General features: G+C 38.3%; 1 protein-coding gene across 8 annotated transcripts in view; it reads right to left on the bottom strand.

Moving 5' to 3' along the window:
• The window catches only part of PARD3 (par-3 family cell polarity regulator), a gene marked incomplete at both ends in the record, with an annotated part of 466,908 nt that overhangs the window by 126,014 nt on the left and 313,572 nt on the right, over positions 1–27,322 (bottom strand). For all 8 annotated transcript variants that reach the window (XM_080611294.1, XM_080611295.1, XM_080611293.1 and 5 more), the window contains 2 exons: positions 15,247–15,463; positions 22,439–22,666. In XM_080611294.1, coding sequence (XP_080467420.1) covers positions 15,247–15,463; positions 22,439–22,666 — 445 coding nt within the window. The remainder of the gene's footprint in view (positions 1–15,246; positions 15,464–22,438; positions 22,667–27,322) is intronic.

Raw genomic sequence — 27,322 nt, forward strand, 5'->3', positions numbered from 1 at the left:
TACCTCTTCAGACCAATTATGTTTGCCTTCAAGCAATAAACTCACGTGCTCAGCATGAATATAGGAATTTAAAGCAGGAGAACGCAAGTGGTTACCACTTCAAATTATCATCCATCTCTGAAGCTGCCACCCTGTGCATGAGTACTGTAAAGCATGTGAAGGTCTTCTGTGTTATATTTACACATTCTCTCTCAATAGTCCTGCCTCACTTTCCAAACATTAAATATCATTTTTCAGCACTGTTCAGGTGGAGATTCTAGTACATCTCACTGAACCAGGGCTACTCAAAACCAACAGCCAGGATGGCACATAAATTGCAACACTTCATGCGCAACATCACTGGTGATTCCCACAACAACATCCTGGAAACAAGTGGAAACAACATATGGCATCGGTAACCGTTTCCAGCCACTGAAGCTTAATCTGCCTGTCTTTGAGTCAATAGCCCAACTTCATAGAAAATGGTTATGATGCCAAACCAAGAGACATGTCATGAGGTTTCATTCAATTATTTTCATAAACAGTTTTGATAACATTATCTGAAAGGCATGACACGACAGGCAGAGTATTATTCACACCAAGTCGCTCTCTTTTCACAACTTAAGCATTTGTAATATTTACTTCAAGCATAAAATGGTGAAACTTTTAAAAACAGATTTCTTTTAAGGAGAGACCATCTGTTTGCAAATTTCTAAACAGAAGATAATCTTCTTGCATTACTACTCATGATTGCCTAAAGCTAGCTAGAGACATTGACAGCTCTAATAAATAAAAAAAAAATAAATAAAATAAGTAAATCACAAGAAAAAAGAAAAAAGCTGACAACTAATCCAAACTACTGCACTTTAAAAAGCTGTCTGAGAAGGACAAAGGAAGTGGAGATAATTTTACAATGATAATATCTGAAAGACAGCAGCAAGTCAGCAGACAGACAAGAGATTCTTCTGCTGTCTGGCCAAATCAACTCAGCAAGCAATACCACAATGTACTAAAAGTCACCATAAATAACTCATTTTCATGGTGGTCAGCCAAAACCTGTTAAACTTTGGACTGCGGCATCCCTGAAGGAGTCAGGAATAAAAAAGAAAGCTTCTGCTTAGATACAACTGTGTTAGTAATCATCAGTGATGGAAGCAACCACAGAAGCAATACATGACATTTTAATGGATGTTTCGTAACAGTCTAACCATTATAAAGTTTGCTTGTGTGGCAAAAACTCCTTAATGTTGTGTATATATTAAAAAAAGTGGTTGTTGACCACAAAGTTACTTGCCCTAAAATTAAATTTCATACACGAAGTGTGTGTGATCTGTCATTGAAGAAAGTAGCCCATACATGTGACACAGGCAAGCTAATTCAGTCTTTTAAAAGATAATATAATCTTAATTGGCAATGTATCCTTTCATTTCTGCCATATAATGTACTTACAAATGATTCTGTCCCCCCTCTCAGACAAAATTTGCCCATCAAGACTGCAGTGCCCTGTTAGGTAATTCAGTACTGGTCAGTAAGATGTTAAACAGTAATCAAAAAACTGTAAATACAAATTGGAAAAAAAAAAATAAAACAAAAAAAAACCCAAGAAAAAAGTGGCACTTACAAAGTAAAGAGCAGGGTCCTGAAAAAGTCTGAGTGAAGGCCTCCAGTGTGTCAACTTGTCTTTCACAGACTACATACACAGAACCAAACATACAACCCTCTACTTTGCAATAACATAATACCATATACAGGGATTAAAAAATATTTCCCAAATTCTAAGCGTCAGCAGCAGTCTACTTTTAACAGGTGCCTGACTATCTAAACTAGAATGTACTTACTCTTTTATAACATAAGCAATTTATCTGAGTTGAGTAAATTGTTCCTTCCCAGTGTGCTGGGTGCCAAGCCCAGCCAACCCGACTGTTCCTTGCCCACACTGTACTGAGCAGGTCACAAACCTTATCCCAGAGCTCCCTGCCTGACAGCAGCTGCCCTACAGCCACACAGCAAGATGGGCACTTCTGTTACTGCATTTGTCATAGTCCACAGATTAGTTTAAGAACTGTGTACCAATTTCAGTATTAATAATGCTATATTGTATGCTTCTAATTACCAGTGTCCACTGAGAGCGCTTATAGAGACCATTTAAACCATGGCTACTCTTCCAGGCGTTCTTTCTTCAACTATACTTCTAATTCCTGCTCTGTTCATTTTAATGCATTATTGTTTCAAAATACAATGCTTCAAAATTGCAAATTATGTCTGGCTCAAGGGCTGATTATGAGAAATACTAGCACTTCTGCCTCTGTGTGAATAACTCTGACAATAATGAGCGATTGATTGAGCTCCAAGAAGTCCAAATGATGAGAAGGGTCAATTTGAACATTCCTATTAGCTTCTTTTGTTAAATCTAACACTTTGCCAGGCCAGAGACAAATACTGCATCTGGTTACCATGATTTTTTCCAACCCTACAGAACTACAATTTAGAAAATGGGTACTGGTCTAAAGGCAGACCTTATAAGAAATGCTAATGAAACATCAAATAAAAAAAACCCAAACCAACATTTTACTGGCACTCAAGAGATGGGGGGGGGGGGGTGGCGGGGGGCGAAGAAGAGAAGTTGCAAAGGAAATTTGCTTCAACACTTTCCTGGCAGAAGAGATAAAAAAAAAACCCAAACCCTTAGTAATAGGAAGTCTTCACAACTCCATTTTACAACTGAAAGGCTTGCTTGCATATATATGAGCATGGCCTGGCTCATGTAAATGTGAGCTATAACAAGAAAATCACTAAAGATGCTCACTAAGCGCGTGCAACAGGCAAAGAAATTAGGGCACAAATGTAATACACCAGCTAGTTAGACAAGGAAATTGCAGTAACATTATTCAACAACTTAGTCTTGCAGCCTTGCAATTACAATGCATAAAATCAGCATAGGTTAACAGAAACACACAAAAAAAAGTTAATCAAGATACTGGCAGTTCATTTGGAACCTTCCAAAGATTAAAACTTCCCTACAGATCTCATTACTTATAAATGTTAGTATGTCAGTCAGCACTTTTTCTGTCTGTTACTGAAAATCTTTGTTGATACACATCTCCTAGAAAATAACCTCTGTAGGGTAAATTCAGCAATAGGTGATGTGTCTGTATCTTAAGCCTCATTCACATATTTACACTTACAGGAGGTAGTGAAGGCATAGATGATTTCCAGCAAAGGAAAATAGACAACACTGTAGAATCTGTGAGGCAAGTTTAACTAAAACATAGCTAAAACCCAGACAAATGCACAGCTCCCATTCTCTTCTCAGGGGATGCCTACAATATCAAAAAGCAATTCCCCTTGCTGAGCTGCAGCACCCAAGTGCTAGTGGCTGTACACTACAGTTTAGGATCCACTGTCCCATCCTGGGTTCTACAGTGCCATCTACGTGGCCCTTTAAGTCTCCTTGGGGATAGAACAAATTCCTTTAATTATAAAAATAAACAAATAATGCCAATAGGATACCTCTACAAAGTGCTTCAGAGCACAACTCAAGCTACACTGAATATCCCTGAATCTATATTGCCATTAAAAAAAAAAAAAAAAAAAAAAAAAAGAGGGGAAAAAAATTAGAGGTACATTATTTTGAAAGTTTGTTACAAGACAGGGCTAAGACACAGGATGTAGCCTGACCCAAGGCTCTGGTCAGAATACATTAATATGCCACTTCTGGCTTCTCATACCTCTGATTATTCTATCAGACAATATTCTGCCCTGTGACATGAAAATTTAGTTTACAGCCACAGGATCTCTAGGCGGAAAACGAAGAGTGAGACTTTGCACTGCAGCAGCACCACTGGAACAAACCATCCCTGGAGAGGATGCAACAATACTCAGGTGGATCTTTGCTGGGAAGTCAGTCTGGCAGTGAGTCCCCACAGCAGCTGGCACAGGGGCTTGCCCAGAGCTACCTGGAGCCCTGGAGACACCCAGCATCCTGTTGCTGCCAGTACACAGAGCTTGAGCTGCCTTCATGACAACTACAGTTGAAATAACTATATCAGTTGCTGATGGGCCAAGCTGGGAGCTGAAATTTACTTCAGATTGAAAAGGTGCACAAACCAGGACTTGCCCGGGACTAATTAGAGGCAAGAGATATGGGGTGATGGCTTATTTTTTATGTTCCCGCCCCCATGCAAGTAAGCTCCTAGCACGGAAGATCTCGGATCTGGACCGCTCTATACACATTTGTGCATGCTCAGGCACTGTGAGTGACTGGGCCTATGTTTAGTTAGAAACCCACACAGATGATGTTAAAAAGAAACCCAAACTTGACATCAAAGATATCCAGTTCCTGACATGTTCTCCAAATGAGATCTGCTCTGCTCATGCTTGGCACTGCACACAATATACAGCGATTATCACTGCCATATCAGTATTTTTTCTGAATATATATAGCCTAAAACAAATCTTAAAAAAACACTCAAACAAACCCCAGATGAAACTGGCACTGAGTCTTTGCATTTTACTCATCTCAAGCAAGCAGTTTTCTTCCTTTTGCAGTTATAAAAGGCAAACAGAATTAGCAAAGTATTAGGAGCTCCACAGATGCTATCAGGACTCCAAACAGTTACAGATGATAATACTCTTGGTATCATTACTTGCTCTGCAACATCACAGAAAAAGAATACTTTAATTGTAACACTATATCTGAAACTCCTGCTTGTGGAAGCATGTTGCGTTCTGAATTTCAGGAATTTAGAAAGATAACATCTATAATAACATTGTGAAACATTTGAGATTTATTTGTGATATGTTGCTGTTGAAATGCTGTTGAAAGCAATTCAGCTTGCATACTAAATACCTGGTGTTGAGTATACTAGAAGCACTTGCAGTCGGTATAAACTACTTCCATTATTGTAATACTCAAAAATGATGACACAGCTAAAATTCTAGATGCATTTTTGTTATTATATCCACTTTTTCAGAACTTTTAGATCTAATCCATAAACTTTATTTCTGATAGACATTTTCTTACTAAGTACTACCTATAAAAGCACAGCAGAAAAAAAGGAAATCTACATACATCTTCAGTCATCCATCTACCTTCAAACTAAGCTCAACAGCATCATCTGGAAGCCATAGATAGTATATGTTTTTAGAATACAAATATTTTGTATTTCTACAACACAGGAAACATCATAGGATATCAAACCCCTTGGAAACTTTAGCATGGACAAGGTACTATCCCATTTTTAAACAATGAAAACTGTTCTTCTTTGGAAGTATAAGCAACTTGCCAGACTCCAGGTTTCCATATTGCAGGCACAAACAATGTAAAGACTAACTGCAGATTCCATTGACAAAGCCAGGTTTAGTAAGTTAATAAATCTACTGAACTAGTTATTTTTGATGGAGAACTTCTCTAATAATGCAGTATTACCAACACACTTTCAACATATAATAAAACCCCTTTAAAACAGCCATATTTGTTGAAAATAGTTAAGACCACCAAGTTGCTCCATGAAACCACGCCATGTTCTTTTTCCTTTTAGGACTAGGAGCTACAAGACTGATATAAAAAAAAATAAATCTTGAAAACCAAAAAAGGTGTTAATATTTGTAGAAGCTATGAATTTTTCTTCTGCAGAAGCAAACATTCCAAAATTTACTGTTAATCACATCATCCGCTAGCCCAAACGTAACTGTAAAACTGAATGCATTCCAGCAGGGTCTATTTTGCAAACATCTACAGCCTTTTCTTGCACTCCTGTCTATTGTAAGTTTGCAGAGAAGCAGTAAAAGTTAATATGCAGTGGAACACTACATTAACTACTGAAACATTATTGCGCATCAAAAAGATTTACTACTACTTTGCAAACACGCTTACCTGGGTGCCATAAAATACTGACATGAGTCAGATCTACTGTACTGCATTGCAATCAGGTCTTTGCACTTGTAATGTAAAAGCAGTTCCTTGATATAAAAGTCATTCTACACAATATCTAAAAGACATTTTTGGATGTGATAGACTTCAAATTTTGTTAGTATTTTGGAATTAGGTAAATATACCCCAAATAGACAGTAACAGGACAAAAATGGCCAGAACAGAATATACAGACACTGTATTTTGTACTTGAGCCCAAAGGCATCCCCTTAAGAAATCCCTGAGCTGCAGCTTGCTGAAAACCTGGAAGACAGACCTGGGAAAAACTGCTATAGTTATCCTGTTCAGATATCCCACCTACTCCTGACCACTGTCAGAAACAAAGTATTAGGTACAGGGACTTAACCGTGTATCATTCAACACTGTGTGGCTGTATTCTTATGTTCTTACATTAAACTGCACAGAAAATAATCACCTTTTCTAGCCCAGTGAGTGGTATCAGATACTATTCATAGCATCATATAGCATTAGGTTTGGGTTGGAAGGGACCTTACAGACCATCTAGTTCCAACCCCCCTGCCACAGGCAGGGACATCTTCCACTAGACCAGGCTGCTCATAGCCTTATCTAGCCTGGCCTTGAACAATTCCAGCGATGGGGTATCCACAACTTCTCTGGTTGGGTATTTTCTTTTAGGTATTGTATCAGCCAGTCAAGCTGGATATCCTAATAGTTGACAGTCTAGGACAATTTAAAGTAAGATGCTTGGAAGCACAGTAAAAATAACCTGTTTACAGATTTTTTCCTTAACTCTCACCATGCAATGGATGGTTCAGAGTCACAAATGCAAGCTTAGCTGCATTATTTCCCGTATTCTTGGTTTTCAAGAACTGTGGGGGCAGTAAGTTCCTGAGAGTAATCACATAATCACAAAAATACTTTAAAAATTAAACTTTTTTGATTACAAATTTATTGTACATACACATTTTTTTTTTGCCTCATGAGAAGGATAAGTACACGTTGATTGATTCAGACTTTTTGTATCAGTGATTATTTGGTGTATTTTGTTCCTATCTCCTCTTATCGAGGACAAATACTTTTCACCATGAGAGAGGTTAAGCACTGGAACAGGCTTCTGAGAGAGGCTTCTGAGTCTCCATCCTTGGAGATATTTGAAACTCAACTGGTGCGAAATTCAGCTGATGAAATGTTGAAGCTGAAGTGCTGTGAGCAGGATTTGAACCAAGAAGAGATCCCTTCCTGCCTGAATCACTCTAAGAGTGCAGTATTTTCGGTGTCTTCAGTTCCTCCTAATTCTATTTTTCCATCCAGAAGAAGTTAACAATTGGTTCAAAGGGGGAGATACTACTGACATACCTCATTGGCATTGTTTCTAGTATTTCCTTCTCTCTTATTCTTTCTATAAAACTTCTGTGCCTCTTATTTTTCCTTGAAATAAGAACTTAAAAGCCAAAAAAAAAGTCCTCTGCGTGCCTTATGCTCACTATTTTCTCGCTACGTTCAGGGAAATGCAAGGGCAAAGCTTATAACTAAGATATTCTTACTACATTAAGGCAAACACAGGGAATCACAGACTGGTATATCTATTCTGGTATATCTTATTCCAGAAATCATACTGGTTATGCCCATTTTGCCATTTTCACTGAAGTGTTTTATAATTTTGGCTTGAATGACTATATGTCTACACAACAGTAGGAAATGTGGAAATCCTAACAGAAGACATCAGCCTGACAATGCACCGCGAATACAGATCACTGCTTCTGGGAAATGAAAGACAGTAGTAAGTTGGAGCTTTGTCTTTGAGAATAGGATCAGCTGTCCTGCAGCTGCCAACTTAAGTACCTCAAGTAACTATGACTTAATAGCCTATGTCATCTTCAGCTGTAAAAATATACAGTTTGCATTAATTTTCATCTAAGACAATGTTCCTATTCCTGTTTTTAAAAACGATTTTCAAAGATTGTTTTAAAAACATAATCCACTGCATCCATAATGTATGCCGATGCAGGGGTGCTATCAGTGGAAAATTAAATTTCCAATGAACATTTCCAACAGGTAACGAAACAAATGTCATTAGCAGAGGTTTTCATCGAATGTATCCTTCACGTCTCAAGACAGTATTTACTTACCACGCTTTGTTGTGGACTAGCACACTGCCTAGTTAGTCTTTAATTATCACATCAGGTGGAAGAAAAAACCCTATTTCTATACAAGCTAAAACTGAAATTGACTTTGACTCTCTGAACTGTCAACAAACTCTTCTCTGAAAAGGCTTGCCTTGCAGAGATTATAAAGTAGGTGTCATCCTTGACACTCGCATTCTATATTCATCCAGCAGGCCTGGAAGAGAAGTGCTGCAGAACGCTGGGCAGGATGGCAGAGGGCTCAGCTGTCACGCCGCCTGCCTCCCTCACTTGCTTTGCAGGCAGAGATAGTGCTGTAGGTGTCAAAGGTTCTCCATTTAAACTTGCTGACAAGCAGAGGAAGAATACTGGGAGAACATGTTATCAGCCACTATAAACTTGTCTCTAGTAACAAGTCATCCTGACACTTACTTATGGATGTTAGAAATGAAAGCCCTGATTCTACAGAAATTAAAACAATGAAACCCCCAAACTGTATACCCCCTTCAGCTTTACTCTGGAAAAATCCAGTGTTAAGAATACATACAGCAGAGCCCTGCTTTCTGTCAGAATGACAAACTAGAGAGCCACATACGATTATGTTAATCTCTCACTTCAAATTTCCCTCACACAATCGCATACCACTGCTTTCTGTGTTTCGTTTAAAAGTCATAGAGTTTACTAACCACTTAATGAAGCTGCATTCCTTAAACCCCTGACAGATTATGTGAAGTTGTTTGGTTTAGAAATACAAATTTGCCCCTTGCCCCAGTGACACCTTAGTCAAAAGCTGGTGTGTTTGGGGCTAGAGGCAATGGAATACACATTTCCTCAAAGCAATGGGTTGCACCAAACAGCAGAAAACAGGAAGGCAAAAAAGTGCAGAGAGGAAGGAAGGAGCATAGCTTGCCTTTCCAAAAAAGAAAAGCTACTTCCAATCAAGCTTATCTCTTTCAGTCCCTTATTTACTTTTACTTGGAAAGAAGGAAGTGAAGAATATGAAAATGCTTTGAAAGACATTTCTAAGATTCCCAAGTCTGCATCAAAGATGACAATTTGCTGCATGGCTGATTTCATTTGAAAGGCATTTCTGATTCCGTGGGTCCCAGTGGCTGGATGAAACTTTAAAAATGGATCAGGACAAAGTAACCCAGAGCAGCACAAAAAGAAAGTGCCATCAACAGTACCCAACTTGCAGCCAGGATGAGGACTGTGCTCCTCATCTGAAGCTTGAAAACGCATCATGCTTAGACTCTGTATCTAGGATTGTAGTGAGCTGCACATTTTCTAGCTGGTGGCAGAAGAGGAGAAGCAGATGTGGACTTAATGATAGTTGTGCCAGCTGGCTCATAGTAGTAGCAGGCGAAAGACAGAGCAGAAATGGCCCCAGATCCCATTTACCTGAGCAACGACCCAGCTTAGCGTTTCTGATGAAAGTCTCAGTACAAGCAGTGCAAGCTGTCGGCGACATTCTCAGACGAACATTAGCAAACCCAGGCGCAATTCAGTGTGCCAGCAATGAGCTTCCAAGTTTGAAACGATAGTGCTGACAGGTGTTTACGCAATAACCTCCTTCTTTATGTTCTAAGGCTCAAGATTTATGGTGTTTTGTGCCATCAGCAGAGCACGAAGGAAAAAATATTTCTAACTTTCAGAGCTCGTTCCCATGTTTTCTTTTAAGTCCGTACACCAGTAAGTGTCATTCACCAATATGAAGTAGTCCTATTAGTCATGCTTCCAACGAAAATACCATTACTATTGCTTCTTAAGGTACTGAATGATAAAAATCATACTACAGTTTTTATTTTATTGAGTTTGAGGTATTTGGCAGTCCTGATGATTAGGGTATAATTCAACAGTATTTTACACAACTCAGATACCTTTGTCAAATGCCTGCTTAAAAGTCTGAAGGTTGTTATTAAATGAAAGAAAAAGAAGGTAATTACTAAATCAATGGTATAACCCTTGTGCTTTGCTTTTCATCTCCTCACAGACATTACGGTGAGAAAACTTCAATGAAAATCAGAATAGGCAAAACAAGTAAGTAATGTAACAAGCAACAGTAATCCATGTAGGTTATTCTCTCAAATGCCCAGTCAGAGGTCTCAGATGGCTAATGTGGTTGAAATGTGTAATTCAAAGCTACAAATAATACGTTTATGAATCTGGACATGTCCAGTGCACCTTGGAAGCAGCTGTATGGGAAAAAAAATAGAAAGAGAACAGTATATCTGATTTCAGCTAAACAAGGTTGCAAACTAAATTATCTATTTCCTCTCACAGAACTGGAAGATACAACAGTGCAAGGCTCCCAGTAATCATTTCAAATGTAATTAAATCTAATTAGGATTAGATTTTAATGGCAATTTAAGAATATTACATTTGCATTGGCTATCCAGTGCATCGATTTACCCACCTGTGCGCTACAACAGTTAAGAGAGGAATTAAAGATCAGTTACCATATGTTACGGATTTACATCTCCATCAACATTATAGGCCAGATCTTTAAATACTCAAACAACTCCAGTACTAAAAACACCTCTGCACATGTTTAATTTTAAGCATACTGTCTTGTTCCATGAACTTCCATACACGGTGCTTATGTTCTCCACTGAAAAGTTATGCTTATGTGGGACTGAGGTATTAATTCCTACAGTAGAAATGTAATATATTTATCCACAGTTGCTTCAAATTGCATTACACCTATTCCATAAGCCACCTCCAAAACCAATGCAGGTATTTTCTTGCTTAACTCAAGGTTAAGATACAATATGCATACCCCCTGTGCTGTCTTTTCTTTCTCTGGGCAGTTCCCCACATAACCTCAAACATACCATTTGCATTTGCAAATCCACTTGCAAAAAAGGTCTGCTTGTTTCAGCAGGTTTTTATTATCAGGCAATGAGTGACTGTCCCTCCAGTATTTCCAGCAAAACATGACTAGATAGCTTGGCCTCCCTGCTACTCCCCTTCCGCCATCTGGAAACCCAGAGCTACTTTTTTACCCTCCTTATTCTCAGCATCTTGGTAGTTGCTTCTCCTAAAGATGTTATTCCTCAGACACATCCTCTCCTGCAACAGATCACTTGCACATATTTTTCTATCATAAAATTTACCAATGAGAATCCTCAAAAACTCCCCATTAAGAGCGCAACTGTCTACTTTCTTTCAAACAAAATTGATTCTCCCCAGAACTGACATAATCATAGTGATGCCATTGTCTTAGAGAACCATGATACAAGGATGACCATAGAGGAAAATTATATATGGCTTGAGGAAGCTGGGTAAAGATGTGGAGCTACTACTTCAGCTGCCTATGACCTGTCATTTCACCAGTGCAGTCACCCATCTAGAAATTATACCCAAGCTTGAACACTGGGAATAAGCATGAATGAAGTATACAGACCAGCAGCAGCATAGCAGACTTGTCTTTCATCATCCAAAACCTACAAATAAGAACAATCTCAAATCGCCCTATCTTACATCCTAAGGGGATCCACTTTCATAAATGAAGATACCCTGTGTGTGACAGGGGCAAGAGTATGGGAAAAGGCAGCAGCATATACAGTTTCTCTCTCTCAGGAGAGGAAAGTCAAAGAATCATAGAAGTCCATCAAATTAATGTCTCCCTACCAGCACTAATTGCAGGTGCACACTTTGTGAAGCCTCTTTCTTAAGGCAGCACTACAATTACTTATCAAATTTTTGGTTTTCTCAGGTTGACTTTTATCAAGAAGAAAAATCTCTACTTAAAAATAAACAAAAGCAGACTCAGAAATTAGTAAACATATTTGAGATTGTACTTGGAGAGGCATACATATTTTTATAAATTCCTGATGGCAAAATACATATCCACTCAAGTGTTTTTAGTAGCGAAACAAAGTAGTGAAATACTTGTCAGCAGGCAGCAGCAGTCCAGGTACCTGCTAAATGCCAGCAATGAAGAAGAAGGAATCACACAGCCTCTTATTTGGTATGTTATTACAGCCACCGGACATGGCACATGATCCTACTGAGGTATACAACAAGAGTCATGCAACTATTTAGGTAAAACAAATGCCTTCAGGTATAATCAAAGCTCTACAGCACCTGCATCTCCTCCAATCTACCTATACTTTTGTTCGACACTTTTCTGGGTTAAACTCTGCCTGATACTCATCTGTTAATGTACAGACTTCTCAGCCAAATGACAAATGTAAACAAACTATTCTGGTCTGCCCTGAAATGTCAATTTGAAAAAAAGAAATACACATATGCTCAGATAGATTTATGTCACATGAGAAGAGTGAACTTTCAGACTGTCTACAGCCCAATGTCAGCAAAGGTCCTCTGGAAATAACAGGAGGTGTGCCTGTCAGAGCCATGCAGGCTGCACCCTGCATGCTACAATTCTCCTTCCTGGTTATGTCAATCCTCTTTACTATGTTTAATGCAAGCAGTAAAACAATGGAAGTGTTTAAGGGATTTACTTATGATTTTAACCTGCTATCTGAATCATCCACAGATTTCTTGGAAATGATGACTAGATGCTGAAGGATAAATGTAACCTGGGGTTCTCTAGTGGGAGTTTCCATCTCACAGTACAGTAATGAAGATCCCAGTAGCAAATCCTGAGATTTTAACTGAAGGTAAGGAGACTTATTTTCATACATCACAGAGACTCCACTTTATGAGCTGCCAGTTTGCATATATGCAATAAAAAGCCCCTTGGCTAAATACAGACACTGGAATAAGGTGTCAGTTAATAGTTAATTTCATCGCGCGAGTCTTCTTCTCCATGCAACCTAATGAAGAAAGATTACTGTAAGATAAGAGCACTGAAAAGGAAGAAAAAAAATGAAAAAAGCGAAAAGAAAAAGAATTACAAAAAAAATCACAATGTTGCACAGAACCAAAACACCCAATTATGCTTTGATCATGGCTTGAATTTTAAATGTCACAGTCATCATTATTTTCTATCGCACAATTTCTTTCAGTGATTACTTGATATCTATGACATATGTCAGATGTACATAAATACAAAGCATGTTATAGGCAGGAGTAGTAGCTTATCTTGCAGACATAATAAAGCTCATCTCTCAAACTTTATTGAGAAGCCTGTCAACAAAGCAAATGAAGCACAGAGTGGAAATAAGGCATAATGCTTAATTCCCTCAATCAGCATTTTCCTGCTTGCCAGAAGCACCTCTCTTGGGTGGGCTGACAAGGTGCAAGCTAATTTACAGATCCAGAAGGAGTCAACTGCATCGAGATAGCACTGCTCCCACGTTAATTAAGAAGAAACTGAAAAGTAAAGTTCACTCAGAAATGGCAGTGAGGGAAAAAAAACCTCAAGGAAACACTGAGTGTTACGAAGAGCAAACAACAAAGTGATCATCAGATCCTCCTATCAGTCAAATTACTGTTGTTTCTATATTAAAGATTTCAGAAGTGTTACATCAAGCATACAGACAAGGTTACTTCCTATTTAGCTGGGAGCACCTGATTAAAAATAGCATTAATTTTCACTTTCACACTCATTTCCATCTAGAGTATTCAAAGACACAGAGAAACATCAGACATTAGGCTCTAAGACTGGAGGGCATAGAGGAGGTGATGAGCCCCACACCAAGCTGGCTTTCTGGAATGTAATTTTTCTCTCTTTCGAGGGCACCCCCTCTAAGTCAGCCCTTTGCCTATATCCCAGAGCTTGTAAAATGAAGCAACTATCTCACTGGTCCTTTGGGTATGGCGAATGTTACACAGGAGGAGGAAACTGAGGACCAAGGAACTGCCCAAATTTTCTAGATGCTGTAAACACTTTGTGCCTGAGCTCAAGATAGCTCTCATGGTATCCAGCAAGCTACTTACAGCCCATAGACTTTATCATGTACCTCAATTTTACCTTTTGTTTCTGATGTATAGAAATGGCAAAGACTGCAGAAAAGAACCAGTCAGCATTTGGTATCTCATACCTTTCACTCTCCCCAGCATGGGATGCAACGTTCTGCTCCAGGTTTAAATTTAGGCAGGCAAACACTCAGAAGATGAGGGCATCCCTGTGGGACTCACAAGGGATTGGGATGAAGTGCTCTCCTCCTATCTGACATGCGAGACTATCTCCTATGACTCTTTTGGTGTTCTGTGTCAGGTGCTAAAAACCTTGTATTACTTTGTGTTTTCTAAACACATTTTATAACTAATATTTTCTAATTAGTAACTACTTTTTTTCCTCATTAATATTTTCTAATTAACTATTTTTTCTATTAGCTAATTTTGTAATAGGATTCACAGACACAGAACAAGTCTCAAGAACCTAGGTAGTTACAACATAGGTTCAATTAATGTTTTACAGGATAAAGTAGGTAACAGGATGAAAGGTAACTGAAGCTCACTTAAGTGTTTTCAGACCAGAATCACTGTTAGTTAGCCTTTAAAATAATACTGTTATCTCACTTCAAAATTAAATAATGAATCACTGCATATACAATAGAAAAAAACCACTGCTTTAATATTATTTTTCTTAGAAATACATTTATTTACTCTAGCTAGCTAAAAGAAAGACTGATTTTCTTGCTCTCTGATCCTTTCCTACAAGTGATCAAAGGTGTTTGTCATGTTTCACCATTTATCCAGAACAGCAAGGTGTCCCTCAGCAGTCTGCTCCTTTCAGATCACTTACGCCTGCTGGAGAGACCACTCCTTTCAAACATACTCAGTGCTTGATAAAAATCGAGTCTTTCACTGACCCCTTCCCTAGACTGTGGGTTCTCAAAGCACACAACCTTAGTTCCTGTTTGTCCTTGAGAGGAGCATGCTGGTTTCTAAACCGATTCATCTCATGCCCTCATGATACCAGTCTTAATAGCAAAGCAAACCAAAGAAAAACACTAACATATAAGCTTTGGGTACAGTATTAGTGACAGCACAGTTTAAGAAAAAAACAAACCACAAAATAGTTTGACCTGTCAAAGGATATGTTTTTTGATGTCACCAAAGACTTTTTCCAAGACCAAGCAGTTTGTTGCTTAAAACCATTTTTAACTTTGCAGCCCCTTTAGCCTGCCAGCCATCTTGTACCCTTCCATTCTAAGCTGCTTCCCTTTCATGATACCACTCAACACCTCAAAAAATGAGAGATTAGCCTATATACATTATGAGCATATTTGTATAGTAAAATATTGCCTCAGCAAACAGTCACAATATAAATGAGTAATTAAAAGATGAAATTTCTTTTTATAATTCATTCTGCATTTGATTGTAAGCACCTACCTGAACATATCCCCTAAGCCTTTCAGCATTCCTTTTTTTGCCTTAATTTTATCCTTCTCTTTATCTCGATCTTTCTTCTTTTCCTTTCCAGCCTTTTTTCTGTCGCCTTTATCTTGGCTTCCATTCATCTGTCTCTCCAACGAGTGGGATGGCTGGTCACTTGCTGTGGACACAGATTCTCTACCAGATCTTGAGCTCTCCTCTGTGTCTTCCTCCACTGAAAGCACATATTAAGAAACATCACTGGGATAAGAACAAACAAAAGGGCAGAAGGCTTTTTGGTATATTCCATAATGTATTTTGAAGCAGGATACATGCACAACAATTATTTCTTTTTCTTTTAATCAGTATCAGCTCATGTAGGGGTCTCCTGGAATGTTTACTTGCACCATTAAACTCTTAAAAGCAAGGAAATCACCTTTATAGAATACGTTGCAAAACATGATTTGTGCTTTGTGGGTATTCTGAATAATATATGGATTAATAAAGAGGATTAGCAAAGTGATGTTAACTAGCCCTTTTTGTCACAGTATCTAAATCAGTTGAGGAGAGCTTTAGAAATAACTGAAAGAAGAAGCAACAGCAGTGAGGCAGAAAATTCTGTCAGAAAATTCTTAGGAATATTCTCATAAAAATATGAAAGTTATTAAGGACTGTTAACACTCAATACAAGCCTTAATAGACTTTTTCTTCTGCTGCAAGTAACATCTTGCATCTGGGCAGGAACAACCCCAGGTTACAGTGTAGGTTGGGGAACGACCTGTTAGAGAGCAGTGTAGGGGAGAGGGACCTGGGGGTCCTAGTGGACGGCAGGATGACCATGAGCCAGCACTGTGCCCTTGTGGCCAAGAAGGCCAATGGCATCCTGGGGTGTATTAGAAGGGGGGTGGTCAGTAGGTCGAGAGAGGTCCTCCTTCCCCTCTACTCTGCCCTGGTGAGACCACATCTGGAATATTGTGTCCAGTTCTGGGCCCCTCAGTTCAAGAAGGACAGGAAACTGCTGGAGAGAGTCCAGCGCAGGGCAACTAAGATGATTAAGGGAGTGGAGCATCTCCCTTATGAGGAAAGGCTGAGGGAGCTGGGTCTCTATAGTTTGGAGAAGAGGAGACTGCGGGGGGACCTTATTAGTGTATATAAATATATAAAGGGGGAGTGTCATGAGGATGGAGCCAGGCTCTTCTCAGTGGCAAACAATGATAGGAGAAGGGGTAATGGGTACAAACTGGAACACAAGAGGTTCCACTTAAACTTGAGAAGAAACTTCTTCTCAGTGAGGGTGATAGAACACTGGAACAGGCTGCCCAGGGGGGTTGTGGAGTCTCCTTCTCTGGAGACATTCAAAACCCGCCTGGACACATTCCTGTGTAACCTCATCTAGGTGTTACTGCTCCGGCAGGGGGATTGGACTAGATGATCTTTTGAGGTCCCTTCCAATCTCTAGCATACTGTGATACTGTGATAATGGTTTTGTCATTCTACTTCATTTCACGGAGCAGTTTAAAACACATCATGCACCATGATTTTTATTCTTGGTTGAGATGAGGCAGCTTGAGAGGTTCGGGTGGGGAGATCCTATCCAGTGAAACAAGTGAAATCCTTTAAGGGCAGGTAACATAGTTTTCCTGTTTCTAATCCAAAACCAAGATTCAGAGAATTTTAAAATACACCCAAGGCTAGGTTTAACAGACCACATGCATTTCAGAAGGTCTGAGAAAAAATTAGGAAAAGAGACTATATATTCAAAACACCTCCCGTATGAAGATAGGCTGAGAAAGTTGGGGCTGTTCAGTCTGGAGAAGAGAAGGCTGCGTGGAGACCTCATAGCAGCCTCCCAGTATCTGAAGGGGGCCTACAAGGATGCTGGGGAGGGACTGTTCATCAGGGGCTGTAGTGACAGGACAAGGGGTAACGCGTTCAAACTTAAACAGGGGAAGTTTAGATTGGATATAAGGAAGAAATTCTTTACTGAGAGGGTGGTGAAGCAGTGGAATGGCTTGCCCAGGGAGGTCGTGAGTGCTCCATCCTTGGCAGTGTTCAAGGCCAGATTGGATGAAGCCTTGGGTGGCATGGTTTAGTGTGAGGTGTCCCTGCCCATGGCAGGAGGATTGGAACTAGATGATCTTAATGTCCTTTCCAACCCTAACTATTCTGTGATTCTATGAATACTCCTTCAGTAACTTAGTGAGAAAGAAAAAAAACACATCAAGCTTGTGGGTCAGAATCCTGCAATCATTTTGACTTAACTTTAAGTCCAAAAAATTATACTGCATGGCTGGTGAAACTGTGACCTTCCAGGAGCATTAACATTTTATATCATCACATCATAAGTAGGGTTACACCACCTCCCAATTTTCCAACAGGCAGCAGAAAGCAGAAATTAGGATCACAGATGCATATTTTATGCTGCCTCCTGTAACTCTAATGAATACACAGGCTCCAAACAACTCTTGGCAGCAGAAGTTGAAAAAGTTTGTTTTACATATATACAGTCTATAGAAAAGACTTTTTTGTTTTGGTTTGGTTTTTTGTTTGTTTGTTTTGTTTTGTTTTTGTACTCAGTAAGATTCGGAAATGGATATGCCTTATAGAAGGAAAAAGGAATCATTTTTTCAGTTTAGCACATTTACTACTACTGATAATTGCTCCTGCCAATATTGTTTCTAGGCCTCAGCAACTCTTCTACAGCCAACAGTAGTGTGTAATTCTTCAGAAATTTCTCATAGATGACTGTAGAATATCAACTTCCTTTTCTGAGTCATCATTCATATTCACCTTATAAGCAATTCATTGAACCTGAAAAGTCTACAAATCATTGACTGAAAGCCACTCAGTATCGTCTCTTCTCTCTCTCAGATACTTGCCTGCAAAATACTGTTTATTCATCAATTTTACAATACACAGACCTGTCCACTAGACTTAGCACTTATTCCCTGAATACCCCAAGGTTTCTATAAATATTCTCCAACCCTGGAAGGTATATTTCAAGAAAACATACCACAATGGATAAATTTCAACATTAATAACTAATTTTGAATCTCAACTAGTACTACGAAGTAAAGACAACCAGGGGAAAAAAAAGGGGGGGAGGAAAGGGGCAGCAGGGGAGGACAGGTCTTGGCATTTCATGTTAACTTGCCCTCAGAACTGCTATAAGTGGATGATGCAGCTTCTCAATTGTAGGTAAAGTTCTAATATTTGGGTAATTCTATTTTAGCAAATTAATAAGCCTCTCCTATACATGCCTCTAACAGCTGTACTTGCACTCTTTTTGGTCATAGTGTTTCTTAGTCAGTGTCTGGGATGATATTTAGTTATTACTAAAACAGTAGTGGAAAACCACTTTGGAATAGAGATGCTAATTTTTTGCATGTTAATTTATAGCTACAATCTGTTTCAGTAAAAACCAACTAGACATTTAGAGATTGGATTTGCAAACGGATATAATTAGTAAAAAAAAATTGCATTAAATTTCTCACAAATTTTGAAGTAAAATGTTTACGTGGTACTTTCATTGCTAGAATTTTAAAGATGAGTCAATTTTGATCTATAGTTGTTCACACTGAGATAACAACATATTAAATTAACCCTAAATATGTATTAAGTGTACTGTGCTATGCTGAGTTGCTGAACAACTTGTCATAACAATGCTTCCTCTTACTATTTATTTTGCATATTCTATGGAGAGAATATTGCCTCCTTTCCACACTTGTGCTATAATAAATATTTGTCTATCATACACAGTTTGCTTGCAATTAATTCCATAGCTTATATTGAGCCCTGTGAACTAGGATGCCTGTTTTCCTGGAGTAAACACTGGTGTCTGTACTGGACTAAAGAGATTTCCAGATTTCTTAAAAGGACTCAACATGAAGAAACTTGTTTCACTTTTATGCAGCACAGTCATTCTGCAATTAACAAACACCTAATTGCAAGTGTTTAGAACAAATGCAAATGCTGCTCAATTAAAATTCAAGCCCAGGCTACAAATGAAACTTCTAATTTTTAAGTTGCAGTAATGACATCAGGTTACTGCAAAAAGCAGAATGTATTTGTTTTGGTGGTGTTATTTCCTTCCTTTCCTGCAATCTCCTGCCTCCCCATTCAGGATGCTGAAGCCAAAAAATTAAATTGGAGTATACTTTAAACATCAATTAAACCTGAAAACTAGTGTCATTTTATGAACCATACTGTACTATGGAGAACTACACAAACAGGTAGTATGAAGCTATTCTCCTAATTAGCCCATAAAATGGAAAAGATGCACATAAGGAGTCAAAGCTACTTAATGTGAAGCTATTTTGCCACTAAGCTTCTAGGCTTCATATTGTGATATTTAATACAGCCCTAGATTCTAGCAATTAAGATTCAGCAAAAGATTAGAAAGCTTTGTCGATCTCTCCCAATCCAGATGCCTTGTTCTCATTCAAGACACTAAAGATAAATATTTTGCTTCCAGTCAGCTATTTCAAGTATTAAGGGGGGGTCAGAGGAGGAAACCCAACAAGAAAAGGTAGGAAAAATGATCTATAAAAGCCAAACACCCACACCTTTCCACAAATGTTACTTCTTTACAGCCATTAAAACTCACACACACATCTTCTCAAATATTCTATAAAATGTGACCCCAGAACTGGTCACTTCTATCTGACTTACATCCTACATTTAATTATTTATTGGCAGGTTGTTCCAAGAAAAGCAGGTACATTCAGAAGACAGTCAGCCTCTTTGCCACATATGCTACCTGTATGCTTATGGCTTTTGTACATGGGGTGAACGACATGTTAAGAATTCCTCTATAACATTGCAGTGTTATTATTTGCTACTCCAAAGAGGGTCACTGTCTAGAAGAAAGAAGCACCCTTAACACTGAAACACTTGGAGGAGAAAGGGTTAAAAAAGCTAAAGACAAATGGATCCAACTTCAAGGGCATCGGTAAACTGACCACCAACATGTTTGCCTGGGGTTAATAATGTAAGAAAGCCACATTTTAATTTAAAGCAATTATGGAATAATTAAATACAATTTTTAAAAAAAAAAAAAACATTAGCAAGGTTGTTATGGCAGCAGTTGCATATTAGTTATGTTAGGGCCAGATTGTCAAATTAAATTCTATGTACTCATATGTGCCCAGAATTTGTCCAGCTGAACACAACATTTGTTAAATTCTCTGGAACCTAGAGCCACGTGTAATTTACACAAAGTAGAGCAGACTGCAGTGCTTTCAGTTTTAACACAGACATGCTTTCAGAAAGACAAAATGGCTAGGCCAGCTCTTAAGCTCTCATAGCCACCATGACAAGGAGAAGACCTTGAGCACTGGATTCTGTCCAACCAACTGACCGTATTTGCATTGCTACTGATACACTTCTATTAACCTGGCACTGCAAATCTCTGGATTACTTCTTAGATATTCTAGTACAATATATGAAAGCTATTAAAACACAATCAACTCTGCAGAACAAGTACTGTTCTTATACAAGTCATTGTACATACATACATCACTTGGTCACACCTTTCTCACCCTTCTTTACCGTGAGATTTGAGAACACCCTTGCTCTTGCTCTCCTATGAGAGCACTGAGATGGCTCTTATTTCACCAGTGCTAGATGATTTCTTTCATACAGAGAGATGAGGGTAAAGACTCAGCCCATGGTTTTTCGATTGCAGCCAGAAGGATTTGTCTGGTTTCTGCTACTTGCATGCAAAGGATACAAGGCCACCAAATAGTTCCTTGCTACTTTCTATGCATTGCATCAACAAGCTCAAAAACCCTTACAGTATTCTCATAAACCTATACTCACCTAGAAAGCATTTCATGACAACAGTTTTACTATATTTTTGATCAAATGAAGTTAAACCATCTGTAATGTCTGGATAAGCTTTCTATATCTGATGCCTCAAAACAGGATATTACTATCAGTGGGTTCAAACCAAACAAGGCCTTTTAGAAAAACATGGTCTTAGGTCCCAAAAGCCCATAGGCATGCAGTTTGGAAGAATGAGTAGGATCACTACACATTTTATCATACTTATTCTTCCACGGGCCAGAAATAGATTGACAGTCAGCAGCACCAGACCAGCATTTAGTCTCACTGCTGTGTGAAATTACTAGGTGCTGGAAAAGTGAAACAGAATTAATTCTGCCTGTAACTACCTTTGAGAAAAGTGACTGGCAAAATGACCTCCCTTTCAGTCTCAGAACACTTTAGAAAGAGATAGATTTTTTTTAAAAAAAATCAAAGAGTTAATAAAAATCAAAGACTGATAACACAAGTAGCCTCTAAAAGACTATTAGAGAATGACTTGTACAAAACAGACTTCCTGAAACGAAAGAAAGTTATAAAAAGCAGAGAGTGAAAAAAATCTCTCTTCAAACCTTTTCTGTTAGCATTCAGGCTAAATATTTTACTACTTCAACCTTCCCCACCATCATCTTCATTCATAAACTTCTAGCTAGCTGGAGGTTGATTAAAAAAATTCTGCTGGTGTGTGACAAGTTGAAAGTAGTACAACATGAAGGTTAAAAATTCAATGATTTTAATACAACCCCTGATTGAGGTAATTTACCATTCATACTATTTTACCAGCCCATTCTTACATAGTTCAATAATGATAAGGTTAGCTTTGAAGTGATTCTTTTATGTTAATGACATTCTCCACATGTTGGGTCATATTTCGGGTTAAAGAACTGAAAATGTAAATGAATGCCCATTAGGGTGGGTAATAGCTGATCATTAACTTTATATTTTATTAGATCTGCCAGCCTTACTCACTCTAATTAAAGGATAGTGATTTCTTCCCTTTCCCCTCCCCCAGATATGTACATCTACAGATGTACTCTTTCGAAGTTAGATGCACATATTTTTGTAACATAAATTCAGAGTTTTCTTTGTCTTTCTGCATATTTTTTTCTAATTTACATTAGTAAATTAATTAGGTGTCTTACAGAAAATTTTCAGAGTAATTTAAGTAAATACACTCCTAATAGTCCTATTTTCTTATTTTAGAAAGGAAGGAAGCTACAGAGTGTTGCAATCTGTTAATACATACGAAGGGAAAAAGCCTGGAAAATATTTGATGAAGTTAGTTCTATTCTTTAAAATCCTAAAATTATATTCTACTTCTTTTAATCCTTTTCTAAAGGAATTATCCTACGTTAATATTCTCTATGTACAGTAATAGTTTACTTACAAGTTTCCATGCCTTCATCATCATCATCTGCTACAGGTTTGTCATACGATTTGTCTATGGCAGCTCTGAAGCTTTCATTGCAGCCTCGTCCTCGGATAATTCGTGGGCGCGGGCGGTGGAAGGGAATATCACCATTCAGAGTCACCTCAGCAACGGCTGTCTGCAAACTTTCTAATGAGCTTGATTTCTTCAGACCTAATGAAGGCCCCACATCTCTGGTTGGGGAACCTTAGTGATTTAAGGGAGAGAAAAAAAAAAAGTAATTAGAATTAGTATTGAGAACTGCATGCTTGATTATGCATATCCATTCTGAAAGTCTTTGGGGACACACTTAACATTATTCACATCATCTCTCAATAATCTGTAGGGAATTCTCCACAGATTTGTTGGTCTCAGTAGTGAATGAGTATGTCAACTCATAGGCAACGAAACTGACAACGTTAGCAATGCCTGGCTTTTCAAATTAGTGAAGAGAGACCAACATCCATTACTATTATTTTAAACAATCTGAATGATAAAGTAATCACAGGGCTTTAAAAACATAGCCCATAAAAACAGCAGAGATACATATCTAATGGTATCAAACAACATTATTAATAATTTTTGCTTTGAGCAGAAAATTTCATCAGTCCTAGCAACTGATGAACAGAGAGCAGATTATGGGCATGAATCCTACTGTGTTTAGAGCAACAGTCTTGCAAAGTAGCCTGACTTCTGGCTTCAAGAAACATGTTGTTTGCTTTTAATTGAGTTTTAAAGACTTGCATCAAATTGCTAACAATTTCATAATGAAAAGCTTCTGAAAAATACCAGCTCTCTTGCTGGGATTTTGTGAAGTTGCTTAAAAATCTGTGGAAAGGACTCAATTAGTCAGACAATACCAGTTATTCAGCTGGAAAAGAAACGCATTCTTGGCAGTCTCCAGGTCGAAGTCTGGGCAGCACTACAGTTGGGGCTGAGGGCAGCTCTTACCACTGCAGCATGCCCAGAGGTGTGCCAAGAAAGCCCCAGACAGTATTCTGTAAAAGCTTTTCCTCATCCCAACTTTACTTCTCAGGTTTGTGGACTAAATGTCTAGCTTCTGTTTTTAAAGAAAACAGTGCAAATCAGCTGACAATTGCACAATTAGATCTCATATTATAGTTAAAACTGGGAGAAATCTCTCAGGCTGGGGGGAGGACGCGAGGAGGAAATCACTGCATTTAATTGAAGTTATTTTATTCAGAAGTGCAGTATAGTCATGGCCAGATCTTCCATAGAATTTGGGCCTGGTGAGCAAGATGAGGTCAGACATCATCATCATAGCTACATTTCCTGAAGTTTTGAGACCAGAGCCCTCACCTAGAACATGGAAACCTCACTTTTTCTCTACCTAAATGCAGTGGAATAGAGAAGAGTGTTGTGGCACCACAGCAGTCACAGGTGGTGGGTTGGTACTCAGTTGATATCTGTATCCTCATCTGACAGAGGCACAGAAAGATAAATTTCTAAGTCAATCACCACTGAGAGAGAGCACCAAGAACTGAACTCTCAGGGGTACCAAACCAATGAACAATACATTTGTCAGCAAGGTCTAGTGTGACTAATGCAATAAAGAAATTTACCTGTATTTTTTTTAAGTTTTTATCTCAGAATAATATAAAGCTCTGGAACTGATTCATTTTCTGGTAGATATTAGGAGGGAGAAGAGACAGTAGCTGTCGCTGTTCTTTAACAAAGCTATGTGAAGTTACCTTTAACTAGGGAAAACTGCTACTTCATTACCGCAAACAGCTTCTTTCGCTATTCAGTATTGAGTGGGGAGAAAGGGGGTTGCTGGACCTACAGAAGTAATGCAGAATAGCAGCACGGCAGGTCTTCTCCATTTAGTTTGTTAACTTGGTATGTGATGGAGCAAGGAAGCAAACACTTTCATTTTCTATTCAACTATTAAAAAGTCTGAGCAATTACATTAAACTGAAATCCCTCAGACCAAATAAATTCAAACAGCAGCTGTCAAAGTATTCTCTTTCAGCTGCCCTACTGACAAGATGAAATTGTAAATAGAAACAAAACAGAAATCCTCTTGCACAGGTCTACACAACTCCTGCAGTTTGGTTCCCCCAGCAGTCCAGTCCCGCTACTTGGACCCTTAGACAGAAATAAACACACCCCAACAGATGAAAATTTTATCTTGATGAACTTGCATCTCCTAGAAGAAGCTACACTCTCACTCACAGCCTGTACTTCTTGGAGGACTGAGGGTCATGAGGATGGTTTGGGGGCACAGCGCAGCTGCTGGGATGAACAACAGCAGCCAGCTGGGACAAGGAAGGTTTGATAGCTTCCCAGCTGTGCAAACACACTGCAGACCAGGTTCACCAAACCTCTGAAAATGGATTGAAGTCTAAGGCAAGTATTTTTACATGGCACTCTCTTTACCAAGAAAAAGAACTCCAGTTTAATTTAGATAGTGCTCTATAACACTGTCCACTTTCTAGCATACGTCAAAATTTGCTATTCCTCCACTAATGCCTGCAGTAGACAAAAAATGAGATTTTATTTTGTTTTTTACTTTTCAAGATTGCATTTTGTTAAAAGCAGTCCATGAGACAGGAAAAATGAATGCAACACTTTGAAGGAAAAAAAAGAGGAAACAGGACAATCATATATAAACCAGCTGTTTGACAGATTCAATTTCATATACAAAAGGAAAGGGTATCCTCTTACATGGTAACTTACTGTAAACTTCCTTATTCCACATTCTGCTTTTCAACCTTCTAAATGAGATCTTTTCCTAATTACCGAGTGGCTCTTTTTGTAAACAGTAATTATAAAAAGGCATTTATGTGCCCATTTATGTTCATGAAGAACATTTTAAAAACATTCTATTTCCTGCCACCCAATACAGATCTTTGTGAGAACTGTATTTATGCAAGTTGTGCTTTCCCAAAGGAGAAGTTAGATGCATGACCTAATGTTCCTTGAGTACTATAAAACTAATAATGGATTACAGAAATGATAGGAATCTTTATTGAACTTGTGTGGCCATGAACACAAATGTGAACAGGTTGCAGAATCTGAAAGAGGGAAATGTCCTTTTGCAAGCAATTTAAGCGTGGTGATCATAAAGCTATGTATATTTTAATACCTTTGCTAACTTCTATGGCCACTTCATAGCAAGTCTACTATTTTCCAAATACATAGTTAAGCCTCCCTGTAAACTGAGTTCAGAATTTATTACTAGGATTCACCATTCAGAAAGTGAGTTGTTTACCCATAATCTGGTAAGAAACAGCAAACTTGCTTTAAAATGGATTCTGTTTAAAATTTATGAGTCACATCAAAACCTTGTTTTCTAAATACAAAAATGTCAGCATTTTCTCCTAGCTTTTACAGCAGTGGTGGTAATCATCAGAAATGTTATCTGCACAGAACAAGTTCTATTTTGACACTAGAATGTAAAGTAAGAAAAAAAAAAAAAAAAAAGAAAGAAGAAAAGACACATCTACCTAAAGCGTCTTTATATAACTGAGGGATGAAACGGACTCTTTCATCGTTTTTAAAATTCAAAGTTTATCAAAATTTTCCTTTCCAACAATTTTTTTTTAAATATCCTTTGAGGTAGATTCTGTGCTTTCTGCTCGGCCACATAGCTTTACTCTATATGCCACACACCCCTATCCGTCTCCCAAGGGCTCTGTAACATGCTCCCACCACCCTGTCGAGCACATCTCCTGCCCACCGCACATGCATTGCCATTTCCTACATCCCCAGACAGCCAGCCCTTGGGGATCACAGCTCAGCCTTGCCCTCCAGGCCATGCAACCACCCTGTGCTCATGCATGACTGTGCTAGTAGTGTGTGTGTCTGCTCTCACACGGCAGACAGCCCCCACCCACATAACTTCATAGCATGTACACATCCAATGAGACCATTAATACACATACAATCACATGAAGCCTACATGTTGCTCCCTGCTCCAAGCCCTTTGTTTTTCCCTTGTGCTCATGCTGTTTAACAGATAATTGTGCTTCCACTTCTCTCACCTTACATTATTATATTGTGGCACAAATCTGGGCAATTTGCAAAGGCAAAAAGCAGTGACAAAGGATATATGATGTTTCCTTCAGTGTCTAATTTTAAAGGCTATAAGGTAAAGGTTTCATCAGTACTTCAAGTGATTTAAAACAACAATGTTGTTTCTTACTGAAACTTTATTTTTATTAGCTCTTAGGTTAAATACTACCAGCAACTGATGCCAAAAACTTTCTTCAATTTGAGCAAATCAATTTTGCAAAGGAACAAAGTCTACTTTCTTGAAGGACATTAGCATTGAGTCTCTATTTACTATCATCTGCTCCATTAGATTTGATAAATTTCTATTTCTAGCTCCCTTACACTAAAAAAGTAACATTTTGGTGAGAGCAGGGGAGGAATATAGCAAGCAACTGCAACTGCAAAATAGTTCAGTTTTAGTTGCATTTAATGAAACAATTTATTATAAAAGCAATGTGTAAAAATAAATAAACTATTTAAATAAATGTTCTTTAATTTTTATTTTTTTTTTTCATTTTGACAGTATATACCTGGGAAAATAACCACCTAGAGCTATAGTACGCCCAGGACTCAATAAATAATAGGCCATGCTCAATTGCTACTGAATATACTTCTAACCTCCAGGATGATCTGTAAACACTGCAAGGATTAGGCACTTCAAATGAACTATACAAAGAAAAATAATTAAAAAACTATCACAGTAACTAAGGCTGGTGAGTTTTACACTCTCCTTTTCAGCCAATACTATTAAGTACAACTTTAACTGTAACAGAGTTTGTTTTCATTTTTTCTAAAGTAAATATATGCTGAAGCTTTCTGGCTTCTAGAATTCATTAAAACATAGTT

This window comes from Psittacula echo, assembly GCF_963264785.1.
Source record: "Psittacula echo genome assembly, chromosome: 2".
Taxonomy (NCBI): domain Eukaryota; kingdom Metazoa; phylum Chordata; class Aves; order Psittaciformes; family Psittacidae; genus Psittacula; species Psittacula echo.